At 59.0% G+C, this 17,992-nt stretch overlaps 1 protein-coding gene across 1 annotated transcript; it reads left to right on the plus strand.

Moving 5' to 3' along the window:
* The first annotated feature begins 550 nt into the window (after positions 1–550).
* TFEB (transcription factor EB) lies at positions 551–16,728 on the plus strand. The gene is made up of 9 exons (XM_030473596.1): positions 551–762; positions 11,646–11,890; positions 11,981–12,235; positions 12,328–12,408; positions 12,880–13,000; positions 13,177–13,233; positions 13,678–13,753; positions 13,902–14,049; positions 14,319–16,728. The coding sequence occupies exons 2-9, from the start codon at positions 11,696–11,698 to the stop codon at positions 14,757–14,759; spliced, it is 1,374 nt and encodes a 457-aa protein (XP_030329456.1). The 5' UTR covers positions 551–762; positions 11,646–11,695; the 3' UTR covers positions 14,760–16,728.
* Positions 16,729–17,992: the final 1,264 nt, after the last annotated feature.

Here is a 17,992-nt window from a genome sequence, read left to right on the forward strand (position 1 = left end):
AGCCCTGGGCGCAGTGGGTGCTGCGGCCTCGGGCTGGGCAAGGAGTCCCCACCTGATCCCAAGTCCATCCTATAGGAAAAGCTCCTCAGTTCTGCACAGCTTCCTCCTTGATGGATGGTCCTGTCTGGGGGGGACCAAACACCCCCAGGCCTCGAGCAGGGACACCACCATGTGTCCAGGTCACTGCTCACCACGGCTGCAGCGAGCCTGTGGCACCAGTGCAAGAAACTCCAAGATCCTGGTGTAAGGAGTTGCACAACCCTAGTGCAAGGAGCCACATGCCCCCGGTGCAAGGACGTGTATGATCCTGGTGGAAAGGGCTGCAACAGCCTTGTGCAATGAGCTGCACAACCATAGTGCAAGGAGCTGCATGATCTTTGCTACAAGACCCGTGCAACGGGCTGCACGACCCGGGCCCTGCCGCGCCTTCATCCCCGCTCCGCGGGTGGAAAAACCCGTTTTTGGGGAGGAAAACACCGAGCCCAGCCCCGGCCGTGCCCGAGGCGGGGACTACAAGTCCCGGCAGGCGCGGGCAGCCCTGCCCCGCTCCGGACTACAGCTCCCGGCGTGCTGCGGAGCGGAGCGGGCCGTGCCGAGCCGTGCCGAGCCGGGCTGGGCCATCCGTGCCGTGCCGGGCGGGCGGTGCTGCCCTCCCTCGGTGCGGGAGCAAGCGGGGCCGGGCCGAGTGGAGCTGAACCGAGCCGGGCGGAGCCGAACCGAGCCGAGCGGAGCGGAACGTTCCCGTCCCCCTGCAGTCGCCGAGTGAGTGCCGTGGACGGGGCGTACCGGGGAGTACCGGGGCGGGGGGGGCCCATCCCGGGGCTCTTTGAACTCGCAGCCTCGGGGTTGGTTCTTGTTTTCCCTCTTTTGCTGTAAATATTAACGCGTTCCCCCCCCGTCCCGGCCGCCACCGGGAGCGGCCCCGCTCGTAGGAGGCTGCAGCCGCCGGCTGGGGGGGGATCGGAGGGTCTCCGGCCGCTTGGTCGGGCTCCCCCTCCCCATGGAAAGAGTCCCAGGGGGAGATTTGCCCGGTTCGCCTTTACCAAACCCCCCTTTTCTCCCCGCACCCTTTACTCTACGCGTGGGGAAACTGAGGCACGGATGCTGCAGCCCCCGGTGCGCGGGGTTGGCGGGGGGGTGTTTTGGGTGCACCAACCTCGTGGGACAGGGTGCAAATCCCTTCCTTCGTGGGGTGCAGGAGAGTGGGGTCCCCCCGGAGCTGGCTGCCCCCCACCCTGCTGCTTTGGGGGTGTGCAGAAAGAGTTGGGGTTCCCCCATCACGCAGCTTCTAGGGGGTCGCAAAGGGGACTGCAACTTGCTCCTGTGGGTCAGCAGGAGTTTGGCAGGGGCTGCACTTAACCTACGGCCCCTGCCGATTAATTATATTCATGAATTAATTGCGAAGCAGGAAGGATTACGACAGCCCTCATGGCCGTGTCCTCTAGAGCTTCAGTGAGTCAGATGATGGGGAAATTTCCTTAAAGACCCAAAAAAAAACCAACCCAGGAGAGGGAGAAAATATGGTGGTTATTGTTGTGCTCCTCTAAGATAAATAAATAAGCCTGTGCAAGTCCGGGGACGAACGGGGCCTGTTTCCAGGAATCCCGGCGCTTCTGCGCGTTCCCGGCCCTTGGGGCACGGGGGGGGTTGTGATTTGTTTTATGTAACAGCAGAGAGCCGAGCAGGCAGAAAGGTTTGGAGTTTGGGGGATTCCTTGTGTTTTTTCCCCCCCTTCCTTCCCCTTTAGTTTCCCTGCCATGTTTGCTCGGCTTCATGCACGGCTGCTCCGCGGCCGGAGGCTGGTTTTTCCCTGCTCCGGGTGCCCGTTGAGCCTGCGCTTACCTGCTGCGGGGGGACCCGGCAGGGAAAACCGTGCTGGGGCTGGTGGGCCTTTGGGAATTGGGCTGCTGGAGGTGGGAAACCACCAGATTCAGGCTATGGGGTGGGTGGCAGTGGCTGCGGTGGGCAGCATGTGCTGAGCCCATGGTGCATGGAGGGGAGCCGGCGTGTTTTCCGAGGGATACTGGCTTTACCTCCCGAGGGATGCCGGCTTTGCCTCCTGCCCTTATCAGTAGGAAACTGCTCCGGGGTGGAGCTGGCTGCCGTGGGGCGACTCCAGCATCTGGGTGTTTGGGGTGGATGGAGGTTGTGATTCCAAGCCAGGTCTTTTATTTCTTTTTCCATGCTTCACGGTGCCGAGTTTATGGCCCATGTGTTCCTGGTCCCCCCCCCTGCCCTGCCACCGCCTGTGCCGTGACGAGGTTTCCCTGTTCTTGGTGGTGCTGTGGGGAAAGGGAAGAGCCCTGCACGTGCAGGGGCAGAGGGATGAATCGTTGGAGAAGGGGGGACGTGTCCAGGGCTGTGGTGGAGTGGCCATGGGGAACAGAACAGCCACTGCAGGGAAATGGGGCTGGGGAGCCGCTGCTGTTGGGGGGGGCCTCCCCAAAAGTGTGTGTATTGAGGGGAGAAACAGCCTTTAGGTTCCCTGTGTGTTGTGGGGTGCTGAGATCTCGATGGTGCAGGAGGTCTGAGCCCTGTGTTGCTGGTTATCCCCCCTTTCCTGGAGGTGCGGATGGATGGTAGGGAGGGAGGGGGCTCTCCTGGCGCTGGCCATGGCACATCCCCATCATCTCTGGACCTTGTCCCTGGGCACATCTGGAGTTTGGGGGCTGGGTTTTGGCACGGGACAGACCTTGAGCTGCACTTGCCAAAAAGGAGCCATTTCATAACTGCCCTGTGTGGGGTGATCCTGCTCCCTGGCCAAAGAGGAACTGGACGGAGGGAAGCGACTCGCCAGGGTCCACTGTGCCTGATGGTGTCCTCGACATGGACAGCATCACGGCATCCCATGGCCACCGCATCCCATGGCTGCAGCCCATGCTGGTGTCAACCCACGGTGGCTGTTGCATGACGGGTTCCCTGACCCTCTCTTTGCTGTGGGAGATGGACAGGGCTGTTCACAGCCACAGGAGCTAGCGCTGGGTGCTTTACAGGCCTGGAAAAGAGCAGAGTTAGCTCATGGGTGCGACGTGTGCCTGTCACCACACTGTGCCGTGCCAGCTCCAGCCCTGTGGTGGCCTTCCTGCGGTGGCATCACCTCTGCCAGCCTGGGGAAGGTAGCAGTTTGGGCTTTGCTGAGCTGTGTTGTGGTCCCGGTGCGGAAGATGCTGGCAGTGTAACGCTTGGAGGGACAAAAAGGGTGATCTCTTAGTGAACACGCAGGAAATATGTGCTCATCTGTTGGGTTTCTCTTATCCCCCACTGGTACATCCAGAAAAAGCCCCCGTGGTTCCCCCTGCAAGGTCATGCCCCACCGCAGGGTTAGTGCCTGGTTTCGGTCCGAGTGGGTTTTCCATGCAGATTTACATGCAGGTGGGGTCCCACAATGGTGCCAGCACGGGGATGCAGGAGGCTGAGCCCCGTGCTTTGGGATGAGCTCCAGTTCCAGCTCCTCGCCTTCCAGGGAGACCCATGAGTTGGTTGGAGCTGGAGGCGCCAATGAGAACTGGGAGCGATGGGCACGATGCCGGCCCGATGCCGGCACTGTCCAGCTGATGCTGATACCCAGCTTTCAAGGAGCTGTCCCTTCTTCCAACACCTTCCCCCTTGGTTTTGGTGGAGCAAACGGGCAGCGGAGCAAGGCTGTAGATAGAATTATAGAAAGAAAGAGAAAGGAACCACGCAATTTCCCTGCGGGCAGAGAAGGAGCACGGGAGGGTTGAACCCTGAGTGATGGAGATGAGCTCAGAACCACACCAGGAGCTGCTTGGCGTGGTGGTGGTGGCTTTGTTCACCTGGATGGAGTCTCCTGTGGAGGGCTCAAGGTCTTTCAATGACACATCCCGCCCCAGCCCCACAGTCCCAACAGTCTATGCAAGGAGGCTGTGCCATCTTATTTTTAAATCCTCTTCTAAGAATCGCTCCCGGGGTTTTGTCACCCTTCCTGCAAGTACATTTGACTCCGAAGAAACTCCCCACACCCTCCTGTTGGCTTAAATCCTCTCCTTCACCTCAGTCGGTGCAACTTTCATTCCGGATAAACCTGAAACGCCCAGGCAGCATCCTTCCCTGCTGGTTACATCCCTCTTTTCCCTTCCCATATGTGCACTCTATGAACGAAAGTAATTTACTTCATGTATAAACAGTTGCAAAGCCAAAGGTTTCCCATCGCCCTGCCGTGGCTCAGCCCTGGCCCTGCCGCCTGGCTCCGCAGTACTCAGGATCTCTGCTTGGGTTGTAAATTCTCCTTTCAGTGCACTCTGATCCTCCAGCACAGTTTGTGCAGCTGCTGCCATAGTGCCCAAATGCCAAAATCATGAGCAGGGCCAAGGGCCAGTCAACGCTGGCACCTTCAGATCCCCCCACACCAGGAGCAAGTGGAGGGGCTGCGGATGCTCTTTGGTGCAGGGTCTGGGCTGGGACACTGTGGTGGCGATGAGCTTGGGGATGGGTAGGGGAAGTTTTGGAGCCTCAGGGACAAGTTTCCTTGAGATTTTGGGATGGGAATGGGGAATTTTTAGGAGGAAATGAGGGGACTGCAGCCACTTGTCGTGCAGGGAGAGTTTCCCTGCTCCCGGCTCCCCATGGGATGAGGGGAGGCTGAATGCCAGCGGGCTGGCTGCTGGCTGCAGCTCCCACCTTATCTGCATCAGAGTGGGTGCCACGCTCAGCCCTGGCCCCGCTGCTGCTCCTCGGGGGCCGCTGCAGGCTCAGTGAGGATCTCGCCTGGAGAAAGCCCAACCTGGTGGGAAAAACCTCATGGTCAGACTGGTGCGACTCGTGCCAGGGAGGCAGCAGCACCCGCAGCGAGGACCTGACCCGGTTGCACCGGCACGGTGCCAGGGCAGGGGCTGGATCGGCAGCGAGGGCTCCGAGAGCCCAGTTTGACCTTCACAGAGCAGGAAAGCGCTGGGCTGAGCCAGGGGGGGAAGGAGGGGAGAGGAGAAACCCTGTCCTCTGCGGGTAAGTGGTGATAGCTGGGTGCTCCAGGGTGCTGCTGGGGCCAGGATGGCAGCAGGGAGAGCCCTGGGGCTCTTTGGGAGGACAAGGCACAGGCTGTCCCCAACGTATTTATTCTTGGGGTTGGAAAACAGCTGCGGCTCCAATGGACGGGGCAGCCGTGGCGCTGGGGCTGCCACTGGCACTACATGAAATGTGCCTCTGAGGAGCCTCCTGGCTGGGTGCAGGGGCTGGACGTGGTGTATTTATAAATATTACCTCCTTCCAGCAGCACGGGGAGGGAGGAGGAGGAGGAGGAGGGATAGGGGCGGTGCTGGGAGAGCCTCCGGCACCAGGGCGATGGGGACACGGGGTGGCCGCTGTCACCTTGTGCCTTCTGCTTGTGGCAAGTGGCATCATGGGGTGCACAGAGCTTGAGGGCTGGTTTTGATGAGTGTCTCCACTTTCCAGAGTGGTTTCTAGGATTTTGGGGTGCGTGGTGGATCTAGATCCCAGTGCCATGGTGTGGTGCATCTGCCCTGCTGGAACCAAGCTGGGGGCTGGGGATGGTGCTGTCCTGCCAGTTCCCTTTATTGCTCATTTATCACTGAATGATTTGTGTTGGAAGGGACCTTAAAGCTCATCCAGTTCCAAGGGCAGGGACACCTTCCACTAGAGCAGGTTGCTCCAAGCCCCTGTGTCCAACCTGGCCTTGAACACTGCCAGGGATGGGGCAGCCACAGCTTCTCTGGGCACCCTGTGCCAGCGCCTCAGCACCCTCACAGGGAAGAACTTCTGCTTCAGATCCCATCTCAATCTCCCCTCTGGCAGGTTAAAGCCATTCCTTAATTTAGGCAGTTCTTTAAACAAAACCCGCCGGTGCCGCTGTGGCCCCTCCAAGGTCACCCCACTCCTCTCCCTGCTGAGAGGTGGATGCGATACGGGGCTGATTAATCGCTCCCGGCCCCGCGCTGCCGTTGGCTCATCCTGGCCCCAGGAACGTCTTTCTGCCTGTTAACACTTTTATTTTTAATTGCAGGGGCTGGAGGGGGGCAGGAACGTGTCACCGGGGGCTGTTTGCGCCCGTGGGCTGTGAATTCCCCGGGTGGGCAATTGGACAGTGATGTTTCAATCAGGGTTCCTGCACCACACCAACCACCTTGTGGATGCTGCTGCAGCCATGGAGGATCTGACTCCACCGTGGTGGGGTGCCAGGGGTACCCCGCTCAAACTCTCTGTGCCCCCTGCTTTGGGGGCTGCCCCTGGAGCTGGCACATTGATGCCAGGCGTGTGCTCTGGGGCATGCTGTCCCCAGCTGTGCCATGCTGGCCAGAGGGGCTTTTAGGGGTGAAGGGGGGGCTTCGGGGGTGAAGGAGAAGCTTTTTGGGGTGAAGGAGAGGGGTCAGAGCAAGGCTGTGTGTTATTAACCCCATAATGGCTGTCCTGCACGGGTAGGCTCTTGTAGATCAACCTTAGCACCACCAGAACCAGGGGGGGCTTTTCTGTTGACCTCATCATTCTGTGCTGGGAGTGACACTGTGACAAGGGATGCTCAGTCCTGGCTCTTGGTACCCAGGGGCTGATGCTTTTCCCTCCACTGGGTCCCTGACACATCCCAGGCTTACCTGGGCAGTTGGGGGCCGCTTTAGCTGCCTTACAAGACTTGTGTAATGTTTTTACTGTGCTGGATACCTGGGCCGCTTCCAGGAGCGGTATTTAACGCATGGAAGGGAAAACACTTGGCCTCTGACCCAAGCGCCTGTTAACAATGTCGCGGTCCATGTTTCTGAGATGCCGGGGCTAAAAACAGTCCCGGTGACTCAGTCTCTATCTGGTGCTGTCAACTGACCCCGGCTTTTATTTGCCAAGTCCCTCCGCCTGCTCCTTCTCCCTTTCAGGGCTGCATGCTCACTGCGTGGGGAAGGCGCCTCTGGACAGGACTAGGGTGGCTCTGGCCATCCACCTGCCTGACCCATCTCGGGCCCGACCCATCATCTCCTGCCTGACCCATCTCTTGTCTGCTGGGTGGGTGATGGGGAGGGCACTGTTGCTCTCTGGGGTTGGAAAATGGGGCCATCCCCTCCCTTTCCCACCACCCATCCTCATCCCAGAGCAGCATAGGCTGGATGGGACCTCGGAGCCTCTGGTCCAGCCTTAAACATGGCCAATGTTAGCATTGGATTGGGGTTGCCAAAGGCAGGTTAGATGGGGCCTTGAGCAACCTGCTCTAGCGGAAGGTGTCCCTGCCCATGGCAGGGGCTTGGAACTGGATGAGCTTTAAGGTCCCTTCAACCCAAACCAATCTGTGACTGTATGATGGAGGTTGCCCCAACTGCCAGGGTTTGGCCAGTCTCGTGGTGGGGAATCCAATACTAACACCCCAGGTCAGACCCTGTCCCACTGCCCCTTTCTGGAGCTGCCAGCTGAGAGCTCCTCTGCGTGCTGATGAAGATGATACCGTGACACTGCTGGCATGGCATAAATCACCCCACGGTGGCCTCACTAAGGCAGGGTGAGGGAGCTGCATGGAGCGGATGGGTGCCAGCCGCGTTGCTGGCGGGGCAGCACAGCCGTGGCTTGCAAAGGGGATGTGGTACAAAGCAGCTTTGCACAATGGGGCCATAGGGGGGATCTCCGGCACTGTGCTGTGCGTTTGAGGTGTCGCACAGGCATTCTTGCCATCCCCTTGCTTCACTGTTGTCATCCTGGCTGGTATGGGTATGTGATGGTGATACCAATGGGGTATCGGATGTGGGTGTTGGAGGGATCCTGTGTGGTGTGTTTGGCGATGGCTCCGGCTGTGTAATGCTGGTGCTTACTCTGCATCCACTCCAGGCACACAGAGCATGAGGGATCCCCATGTGTCCCATCCCCTGACAAAGGGCAGCTTTTGTCCCTCTGTATTTGCAGGCAGGGATGTCACTGCAGGCAGCACTGCAGCCGCTCTACCTGCAGCTCCGGAGGGGATGCGATGGGGCAGACCCAGCCTGGGCTCCAGCAGCCCAGAGAACCCGGCGGCGGTGCCTGGGTCTCTTTTTGCCACGCTGCTTCTCAGTTCAGTTACTAACTCTTGTGTTGCAGTGAGAAAAACAAGCAGGTTTGGAAGGTTTTTTGCAACTTCCCCCCTTTGCACCCCACGTGGCTGCTGCTGCGTTCAAAACAGGGTCCTGAAAATGAGGAAACGTGGGGCTGGGGCAGGAGCGGGGCTGGCCCCGGTGAGGAGCACAAGGAGCTGCGACCCACAGGCACCCAGAGGCCCCCCCATCCCGCGCCCAGGTAACCCCTGCACCATCATCCTCCTTCCGCACACATTGGCGTGCCAGCGGAAACCCTCCTGAAGCTGTGGGATGGCTTTGGGGGTGCCCATGGGGTGGCAGCTTGGTGGCATCAGAGCTGCCTGCACCCTGCCTGCTCCCCCATTCACCATCCCCATGCCTCTCTCCCTCCCCAGTGTATGGAAATGAAGAGGGAGGAAGGAAGGGAGGCTCAGCGGGCTCTTGGTGCTGGCAGCAAGCAGCAGAGCTGCTTTCACTTCTTTCTTCTCCCTTCTCGCTGCCCTCTTGGTTCTCTGCAGCAGCCCACAGCAGCGGGCGGGCGGGCAGCACATCCCTCCCCACCAACTCCCCTCCTTCCCCAGGGATCCCCGCTCCTGTTTGAAGCTGCAAATTGATTTTTCCACTTATAAACGGCCACGATCGACCGGGAAATAAGCACACACCCGCTGGAGCGGGGCTGGGCAGGCGGCTCCTCAGCTTGGGGGTTCTCGGCTCCATCTCCAGGGCATCGCTGGGTGGGTAGGAGTCATGCTGTTTGTAGTGTGGGTGCCCGTGTGTGCCAGGATGGCAGCGGGTGCCACTTCCCTGTGGGTGCCAGGCAGGGAAATGCAATCCCATGTATTTCACAGGGGCTAAATCTGGAAACTGCCTCACAGTAGCTTTTATTTCTAACCCACACCTTCGTGCAGCGATGGGCATGGGAGGGAGGGAGGCTGAGGGGATGGCAGCGTGGCTTTGGGTGCTTTGGGGTGGCCCTGGGTGCCCCAATCGGCTCTCTGCAGCAGGTCCTGCAGCATCCCGGCCCCACGCATTGTGGAGCAGCTCGCACTGTCACTGCGGAGAGGACGGGTGGTTGTCATAGCCTGGTTTAAGGTGCCATTGGGCACCCACAGTGATGGGGGACACCTCAGGGCTGGGCAAAGCCCCATGGGGCACAAGCAAGTGTCAGGGCAGCTCTGGGTGCCACTGGGGATCCTCCATCTAGAACCACCCCCAGCACAGGGGGAGCACATTGAGCTCTTGATGAAATAACACCCCCAGAGGAAAAGCAAGAAAGGTCCAGAAATAACCGTGTTGCTAAACAGCAGCAGAGATATTTTGAAGGGAGATTAATTCCCTGGCTCCGGCCCCGCACGTTGTCCCGGCGGTGGGTCTGGAGTGTTGGTGGAGCACGGTTTTCGCTGGAAGAGCTCTGGCTTTAGGGTTTGATCCTGTAACAAAGCAGCATTAGCTTTTTCCTGCATCCCAAGGAGGCAGGGTCAGGCAGTTTTCAGAGCACAGGTTGAGTTTCCTTTGGGAAATCCATCCCTTTTCCATGCTCTGGGCATGGAAAAGCCGCTGTGTATCCCCCCAGACAGGAAAGGTGGAGTTTGGATGTGGATAGGGGCCAGAGCCATCCACCCTTTCCCTGCTCCCTCGTGCTTTCCCACCCCTCTTCTCCCTCTCCATCCCCTTCCTGTCGCTCCATTGCCTGCCCTGGGCCTCGCACCACCTTCCTCCCTCCCCTCCTCTGCTCTTCCCTCTCCATGACCGATGGGGACGTTGCCCCAGCAGGTGCCCTGGCAGCTCCCATCAGGAAACCCAATGCCCAGGCATTCCCTGGCCCACGGCACTGCCCGCTCCAAGCCAGGACAACCACTGCCCATGCACCAGGACAGACCCTCGCTGGGGTCTCCTCTATGTGGGGACCAGTCTCGGGCTGCCCTGGTGCAGGGATGGATGCAGCTCTGCTCTGCTTTATCCGGGATACTAACTTCCTTCCCCTTTCCAGGAGTAACAGGCATCCATCCCACTTGCTTTATTTCTGCCCCCTGGACCAAGGGATGGTGGGATGCGTCCCCAGGGTAGGACGTGTCCCCATGGTGCTGGTGGAGTCCCCATCCCTTCCCGCTGAGGCTGACTCAGAGCGAAAGCAGAAGCTGCTCAGCCTTTCGGGGCACGGGGCGAAGCCAAGCAGAACCAAGCGGGTTATTTTAAACCTGACCTAATTTCCCCCCTCTCCTTATCCGGCCCAGCTCTGGCCACCCTTCCTCATCCTCACCCTCGGCAGCTCCTCTTCTTGGGAGCTTCCCAGGGGAAAGGGCAGCACTTCCCCTGTTTCCTATAAGGGGCAGCCGGGACGTCCTGCAGGGTGGTGGGACCAGCAGGGGTGAGTGGATGCCATCCCTTCTCGCTGCGATGGCTCATCCCATCTCCATGTAGCTCTTGGAGGCTTTTCCCCTCACCCTGCCCTTTATATCTGAGGTTATTACATCTCCAAGAGCCACATGAGCAAGACTCTGCTCTTGCTCATCTCATGCATCCCCTTGTGCCCTCCTCTAAGGCTGTTTGTCATGAAGCTGCAACTGGTAACTGTCCCAGGCTCCTCGCCTCCCATCCCCCTCAGACGGGCCACCATGTCTAATTAATTACCTTCCTCTTGCTGTTCAATAGCTGGCTCTTGATCTGTGTAATGTATTACTGTCCATGCTGGCTTGATTTAATTTCCCTCTTAGGATATTGCGTGGCACTGCATATCGGATGCCTCACCGACACCCCGGTGTGTTGGATCCTCCGTGGCCCCTTTGTCTGCAATTACACATTGTATTTAAATAGCAAACCCCTCCAGATTTGTCTGGTTCCACTGCGTGTTTCCTCCTGCCTGTTCCCCAGCAGTGTTTGCTTTGAGTCCTGTGCTCCCCTTTCCCACCCACCCTGCAGGTGCTGTGGTCCAGACCCCCATCCCATACAGCATCTCCCGCATCCCCATCCCAGCCCCGCATGGGAAACCAGCCCTGTGGAAAGCCATCCTCATAGGGCTGGGCAGCGCCCGGAGCCCCGGCATCCTCTTCCCCCCCGCCATGGGCCGCCGTCCCCTTTGTACGGGGGAACAAGGGCCGGTCTGTGCGGAGCGGGGGCCTCGCAGCCTCCCCCCACCGCCGCGCTCGCGTGCCGGCCCCGCACAGAAGCTGCCTTGTTCACCCCGCGCCTCAGCAGGGGCTTCGGGATGGCCAGGCTGAGGGTTCAACCCTGCCCCTGGCTCCTGGCACCCGCCGGCCTTTTCTTCCTGCTCTTCCCTTGCTTTCTCTTTCCCTTTCGCTCCGCTCCTGGGCTCTGATTTATTCCCGTCCCTTCGTGCTTTGCTCCAGTGGTTCGGAAGTTGGTGGCTCAAAGCAGGCTCCAGCTGAACCCAGAATACGTGAGTCCAGACTTGCCGGGTGCAGGGTCCTGGCTGCCCCCTTGTTCTCCCTGGGTGCCCTAGTTGTCCCCAAGGAGAGGGGTGGTGAGGCTGAGAGCTGCGGCGAGAGGGCAGACCCGTCCATCTGGCATCGGGGCAGTCATCCTGGATTAGGCACAGCGGGTACGGGTGCTCCAGGATGTCTGTGCCCTCCCCTGCCTCAGTTTCCCTGATGCAGAATAGGCTGTTGCTGAGGTGCCGTGTCCTCTTCTCAGGGTCACCTCTGTGCTTGGCGGGCGCCTGCGTCCCACCCCCCCGGTGCACCATGGCGTCCCGCATCGGCCTGCGGATGGAGCTGATGAAGCAGCAAGCGCAGCAGGAGGCCGAGAGGGAGCGCATGCAGCAGCAGATGATGATGAACTACATGCAGCAGCAGCGGATGCCGGTGGCCTCCACCCCGGCCATCAACACCCCTGTCCACTACCAGTCCCCACCGCCCGTGCCTGGAGAGGTCCTCAAGGTACAGTGCTGGGGTGTCCCCCCCAGGCTGGGGGGATGAGGGGATGCGGAGACCCCTCAGCATTCCTGATGGTTGGTCTCCTCCTTGCAGGTCCAGTCCTACCTGGAAAACCCCACCACGTACCACCTGCAGAAGTCGCGGGACAAGAAGGTTCAGGCTTATCTCTCTGAAACCTATGGGAACAAGTTTGCTGCCCATGTCAGCCCCGTCAGCCACTCTCCCAAGCCACCCCCTGCTGCATCCCCTGGTGTCCGACCCAGCCATGTCATGTCCTCCTCGGCGGGCAACAGCGCGCCCAACAGCCCCATGGCCATGCTCAACATCGGCTCCAACCCCGAGCGGGAGGTGAGGAGGTGCCACCGCGCTGCTGGGGGACACGAAGGGGCTGGAAATTCAAGCAAAGCAGCGCATTGGCACCGTACACCTTTCCTTTTCAGTTTGATGAGGTCATCGATGACATCATGCGCCTGGATGACGTCTTGGGCTACATGAACCCTGAAGTCCACATGCCCAACACAGTGAGTCTCTGATGCATGTTAGGAAGAGATCAGACCCCGAGCAGGGAGGGTGGCCTGGCAACCCTGTGCCTGCAGGTGGCACAGAGGGGACCTGTCCTGCCACATCCCTGCAGTGGTGCCACCCTGGGTGCCAGCCCAGGTTTCCCAGCCAGAAGCTTCCTCGGAGCAGCACCATCTCCTGGGTCAGATCCGTGTGGCAGCTTGTGCCTCCCAGTGGTATTCATCCTGCCGAGCCCTTCTCGGATGTGATTCATCTGCCCTATTTTAGATGTTGGCCGTGGGAGGGGATCAGCTGCGCCCTTTGAAGTCCTGTTTTCTTTGCTGCTCTGATTATAGCTGGTTTAAGGGCCCAGGAAGACGATTCCACCTGCCTGGGCTACGCACTCGCAGCCCAGAGGCCAAGCAGCCGGGCTTGCGCCCCGGTCCTGCAGCCCCGCATGGAGCTAACTCGCCTGTGCCTCTGGTTTTCAGCTCCCGATGTCCAGCAGTCACATGAATGTCTATAGCGGGGACCCCCAGGTGACAGCCTCCCTCGTAGGTGTCACCAGCAGCTCCTGCCCTGCTGACCTCACCCAGAAGAGAGAGCTGACAGGTACGTCCCCGGCCCCAGAGCTGGTGAGGTGATGGTGAGTGCTAGAACTGCCCTGTCCCTGTGGGTGGGGAGGGCAGTTTTGGGGGTGCTGGGGTGCTCTGACACCGGCCTGGGATGCTCATGGGGTGAGGTGCAGCCTTGTCCCCTCTGGGTGACGTTGTGGGTCTCGGTTGCAGATGCTGAGAGCCGAGCCCTGGCTAAGGAACGCCAGAAGAAAGACAATCACAACCTGAGTAAGTTCAGCGCTGGCTGCTTGGGAGTGGTGTGGCTTCCCCTGTCCCACCCTGCAGCCCTTTCCCCATCACTCTTCATCCTCGTTCCCCCTCTCTCTGAGCTGGGTCCCCCTTCCCATCCCACCTCACCCTCAGGGAATACCCCCACAGCCCCCTGCCATGGATCCCTCTTTCCCATCTCTGCCAGATATCTGCAGTGCAGGAGACACCCTGTTGTCCTTCTCATTATCACTGTGGGAAGGTCGGACCTGCCGGGGTGATGGGTGGGAGCATGGTGCCAAAGAGTTGACCCCAGCAGTTTCTCATCCTGAGACCCTAACTCCAGAGGGTCTATCCAGGGCACAAGCTGGGAGCAGCAGCGTGGCTGGTGGGGGCTGTGGGACATGGAGCTCCTCCTGCTCCTGATGCCTCTTTCACCACCATCCCTCTCTTCTCACCCTGCAGTTGAGAGGCGGCGAAGGTTTAACATCAATGACCGCATCAAAGAGTTGGGGATGCTGATCCCCAAAGCCAATGACCTGTACGTACCGGTGGCTTCTGTGGGGCTGGGATAACTGTGGGTCTCAGGGGCAGGTGGTACTTGCAGAGGAGCTCTTTGGTGGAGCAGGGTCGAGGGGACGCATTGCTGGCACGCAGGTGGCAATCTCTTTTTCCATCCTGCCTGGCAGGGACGTGCGCTGGAACAAAGGGACAATCCTGAAGGCGTCTGTGGACTACATCAAGAGGATGCAGAAGGACCTGCAGAGGTCACGAGACCTGGAGAACCACTCGCGGCGTTTGGAGATGACAAATAAGCAGCTGCTGCTCCGCATCCAGGTGAGCTTCCCTGTGCTCTTCCCTTTGCTCTGCTCCAGCCCCATGAGCAGCAGGGGCTCTCCTCCCTCTCACTGCTGTCAAGTCACACCAGGAAGAAAGGTCTTCAGACAAACTGACCGCAGCGAGTGTTGTTGAGCTTTGCGTGGGTCACCATTTTCCATCCTTCACCTCTTCCTTGTGCTGCTTCCCTGTGAGCTTCTCGGTCCCTCTGTTCCTGCCACCTCCATGTGTGACATCCTCACCAAAGACCTCCTGTGCTCTGTTGGCAGGAGCTGGAGATGCAGGCACGCGTCCACGGGCTGCCCACCTCCTCGCCCTCGGGCGTCAATGTGGCCGAGCTGGCTCAGCAGGTCGTCAAGCAAGAAGCCAGTGGGGACGAGGGGACACTGGAGCCACTGCTGCCCGCCCTGGACCCCGAATCGCAGCCGCAGCCCGCGCTGCCTCCACCACCCCAGTCTCCCTACCACCAGCTGGACTTTACCCACAGCCTGAGCTTCGACGACGGCTCCCGAGGCTTCCCAGACAGCCTGGAGCCCAGCCACAGCGCTTCCTTCCCATCCCTATCCAAGAAGGAGCTGGACTTGATGCTGATGCAGGACACGATGCTGCCCCTGGCCTCTGACCCCTTGTTCTCAGCCATGTCCCCAGAGGCCTCCAAGGCCAGCAGTCGCCGGAGCAGCTTCAGCATGGAGGATGCTGACATGCTGTGACAAGGAGCCAACGCTGGGGCGAGGACCGGACCTTCGGGTTTGGTTAGTGAAGTTACCGGGCCCTCTTCCCACAGGAGGAGCCCATCCTGCCACGCACTTGAATCTACATAGGAGTGAGGAGAACCTTTTCTCTATGCAACGGGGGGCTCGGAGCGAGGCTCGCCGGGTGCCGCCGTGTCTTTCGCAAGCTTTTTTTTCGCCAGGAGCTGGAGCAGACCTTCTTGGCTTGCCGTGGCGTTGGCCTGACTGCAGATTCCACAGCCCGGGAGCGTGTTCTCGGCTGCTTTTGCCTTTCAGCAAACCCCTCCCACACCGAACCCCTTCCCCAGGGTGCTGCTCAGAGCCCAAGGAGCCTTCCTTGGGAGTAGAGGGATGATGCTCAGAGCTTTGTGTCTGGCTTGCTGCCTCCTGCCATCTCGCTCCTGGAGCCCACGTCCCCAGCGAGTCTTGCCCAGCAGTGGCCTCTAAACCCTGCAGATGCTTCACAGTGCCACGTCCTTCCTGGTTCCTCCTTCCTCAGACCCCTCCGAGGTGTTAATTGGAGCACGTTAATCCAGGAGGCACCGGGGTGTTGCCCGAATGAGCCGGGTCTGAGGTTGTGAATTTGGGGTTGACATTGAAGGCTTCCAAAACAACCGGGACAGGGTGTTTGGTGCTTGGTCAATGACTGCTATGATGTGACCCCTCCCTCCTCGGGGTTTGGCAGCGCCCACCACCCTAACACCTCACTGGCCTCTGGACAAGGGCTGCATGGTGCCGGACGATGTTCTGCCTCCTTCGAGAGAACCCCACAGAGGTGCCTCTGCCCCATAACCAAGCCCTGGCTCTTCAGGGGGAAGGTTAAAAGGGGCTTTTACACTTTTCATTGGGGATATTTGTTGAAAGCAGATATCCTGCCCCACATCTGGGCATGGAGGTCCAGGCTTTGGCCGGAGATCAGGGAATGGTTTGTGCCAAACCTGAGCTGCTGCTTCCTTTGCCTTTGGCTCATGGGGTTTATGTCCGTTCCCAACATCACCAACTTATTCCGCAGCCAGGATGCCTCGGTGATGGGGACCTGCTTTGGGCTCTGTGTCACCTTCTGCCTTCACAGCCTGGCTCGGGGAGGGGGGGCACTGTTCACAGGGAAAATACCACAGGAATTTTTTCAGGGAGAGGAGGGAAGGCCGGGGAGAGAACACCCCTTTGCGATCCCGCCAGATAGCACAGCATCCTGGACCAAGGACGGGGGATGTTGCCGGGTTGGGACAGTGAGGGGGAAGCCTCTGGATTTGGGATTGGGAGGTGGGGACAGCCCCGGTGTCCCCTGGAGAGGCGCCTGTGGGACATGAGGGTGTGGGGAAGTGCAGAAGGTGGGGAGGAGAGGGGGAAAGGACAAGGGAGGACGTGTCAGAGGTGTCTCAGGGAAGGGAGCAGACATCAGGACACTAGCTGGGATTGGGACTGTTCCCCCCTGCCTGTTCCTGGGAGGCCTTGGCATCCTTCCTGCACTGCCATTAGTGCCTGTAAAGAGAAGCATCCCCCTGGCAGGGCGACAGCACCCACACGCTGCGCTCAGGATGTGGGGTTACCTCTGGCTGTGAGGATCTGTGGACACCAGAGGGGCTGTGTGGGTGCTTCAGGGTGGGATACGAGGTCCCTGCTTGCTTGGGATTATCATGGCTATGGGGTGGTTCTGCTGGGCCCACGCTGGTGGTACCCAGTATGTGTGGGGCTGGCATCCTGCTCCGGCACTGTCTGCTGCCAGCACGGGACGTGGCATCTCCCCGGCCCTGAGTAAACAGTTGTGGATTATTTTTTGTTGTTTTTAATCTTTTGGGGGGGTTTGTTTGTTTTCATTTTTCTTTTTTTTTTTTTTTTTTTAATGCACTGTGCTCTGATTAAAAAATTTTACTACTGTTTTATAAATAAATGTATAAAAAGAATGAACTGGAATGGAAAAAGAATCATTAAAATATATTTATTTACAACATCCCAGAGCGCTGCAGTGTGGGCTGTTTGTTCTTGTGGGCCTGGAAGAGGGACACAGAGCCCCTTACCCCCTTTGATGCCATGGCCATGCCAAAGCTCGGGCTGCTGCAGGATCCTTTCCTTGCAGCAGGTTGCCCGGGATTTGGGGGGCTGCTTGGGAGCTGGGCTGTATTTTGCTGGCTCAGTTAGAGGGGGAAGCGCTGCTGTTCCTCTCATTCAGCTGGTCCCAGGGTGCTTTGGGGTTTTTGGGGTCCCTCCGGAGGGATGCTTCAGGGAGGTCCCCAGCTCCCGGTGCTGGGAATTTGAGGTGCTGACCTATCTGCTGATGGTTTAATTGGAACCAGGCGTGGCCCCCTAATTGATGATAGTCACAAGGCCCCAGAGAGCTGAGTGGGAAGGAGCTGTGTTCCCGAGGCTGAGCATGGTGCTGGAAATGGGGGTTTGTGGTACCCATCCTGGTCTGTGCAGGGTGAGAGTGATGCTGGAGCCATTCCAGGAGCTCAGGTGTGTTTCCTACCTGTTGGGTGGTGCCTGGAGCAGGCATGGGGCTGAGGGGAGGGCTTTGCTGCCACTGTCCCACTGTGGCTGGCTTAGCATCACCCCTGGCTGCTGCAAAACCCCTCTGGGGGCCTGGACCTGGGTGCAAGCAGGGTTTGGGGCAGGGTATTCCCCATGTCCTGTTTGCAAACCTGCTGCAGGCTGGGCCTCTCCTGCCCTGTGCAAGCAAAGGGGCAAAATAACCCTGTAAAGCGTCCTGGGGGCTGAGCCCATGCTTTGCAAAACTCATCACATGCCATGTTTGCAGCTCCTCCATGCGCAGCCACGGGCCGGGTCCCCACAGCCCCTGTTCGCCTCCAGGACAGTGTTAAATACATACACATGAGGGAAAATAAGGAAAATCCACCTTAAAATAGACTTCCCAGGATGGAAAATCACAGGGGCTAATCTTGGAAAGTTTATTAAAAGGAGGAGGGGGAAAAAAGAGCTCGAGGAGGCTGGGGACAGAGGAGGAGTGAGGAGTTTGAGACACTTGAAAATCCCCCAACCCTCCCTGATTTGATTTATCTGGGGAGTGTGAGCGCTAAATAGAGAACAACGCCTGAAGTGTGAATTATTTCCTATATTAACACAGAGAAAAACTGATAGCCTTTTCATGTCAAGAGAATAGCGCGGCGGGAGGGAGGGGAGAGGATGACATTGTTCAATCTCCGGGTTTGCTCACTCTTTATCAGGCTGAGATCAAAATTTATTCCCAGGACGAG

Source organism: Strigops habroptila, chromosome 18 (genome assembly GCF_004027225.2).
Source record: "Strigops habroptila isolate Jane chromosome 18, bStrHab1.2.pri, whole genome shotgun sequence".
Lineage (NCBI taxonomy): Eukaryota > Metazoa > Chordata > Aves > Psittaciformes > Psittacidae > Strigops > Strigops habroptila.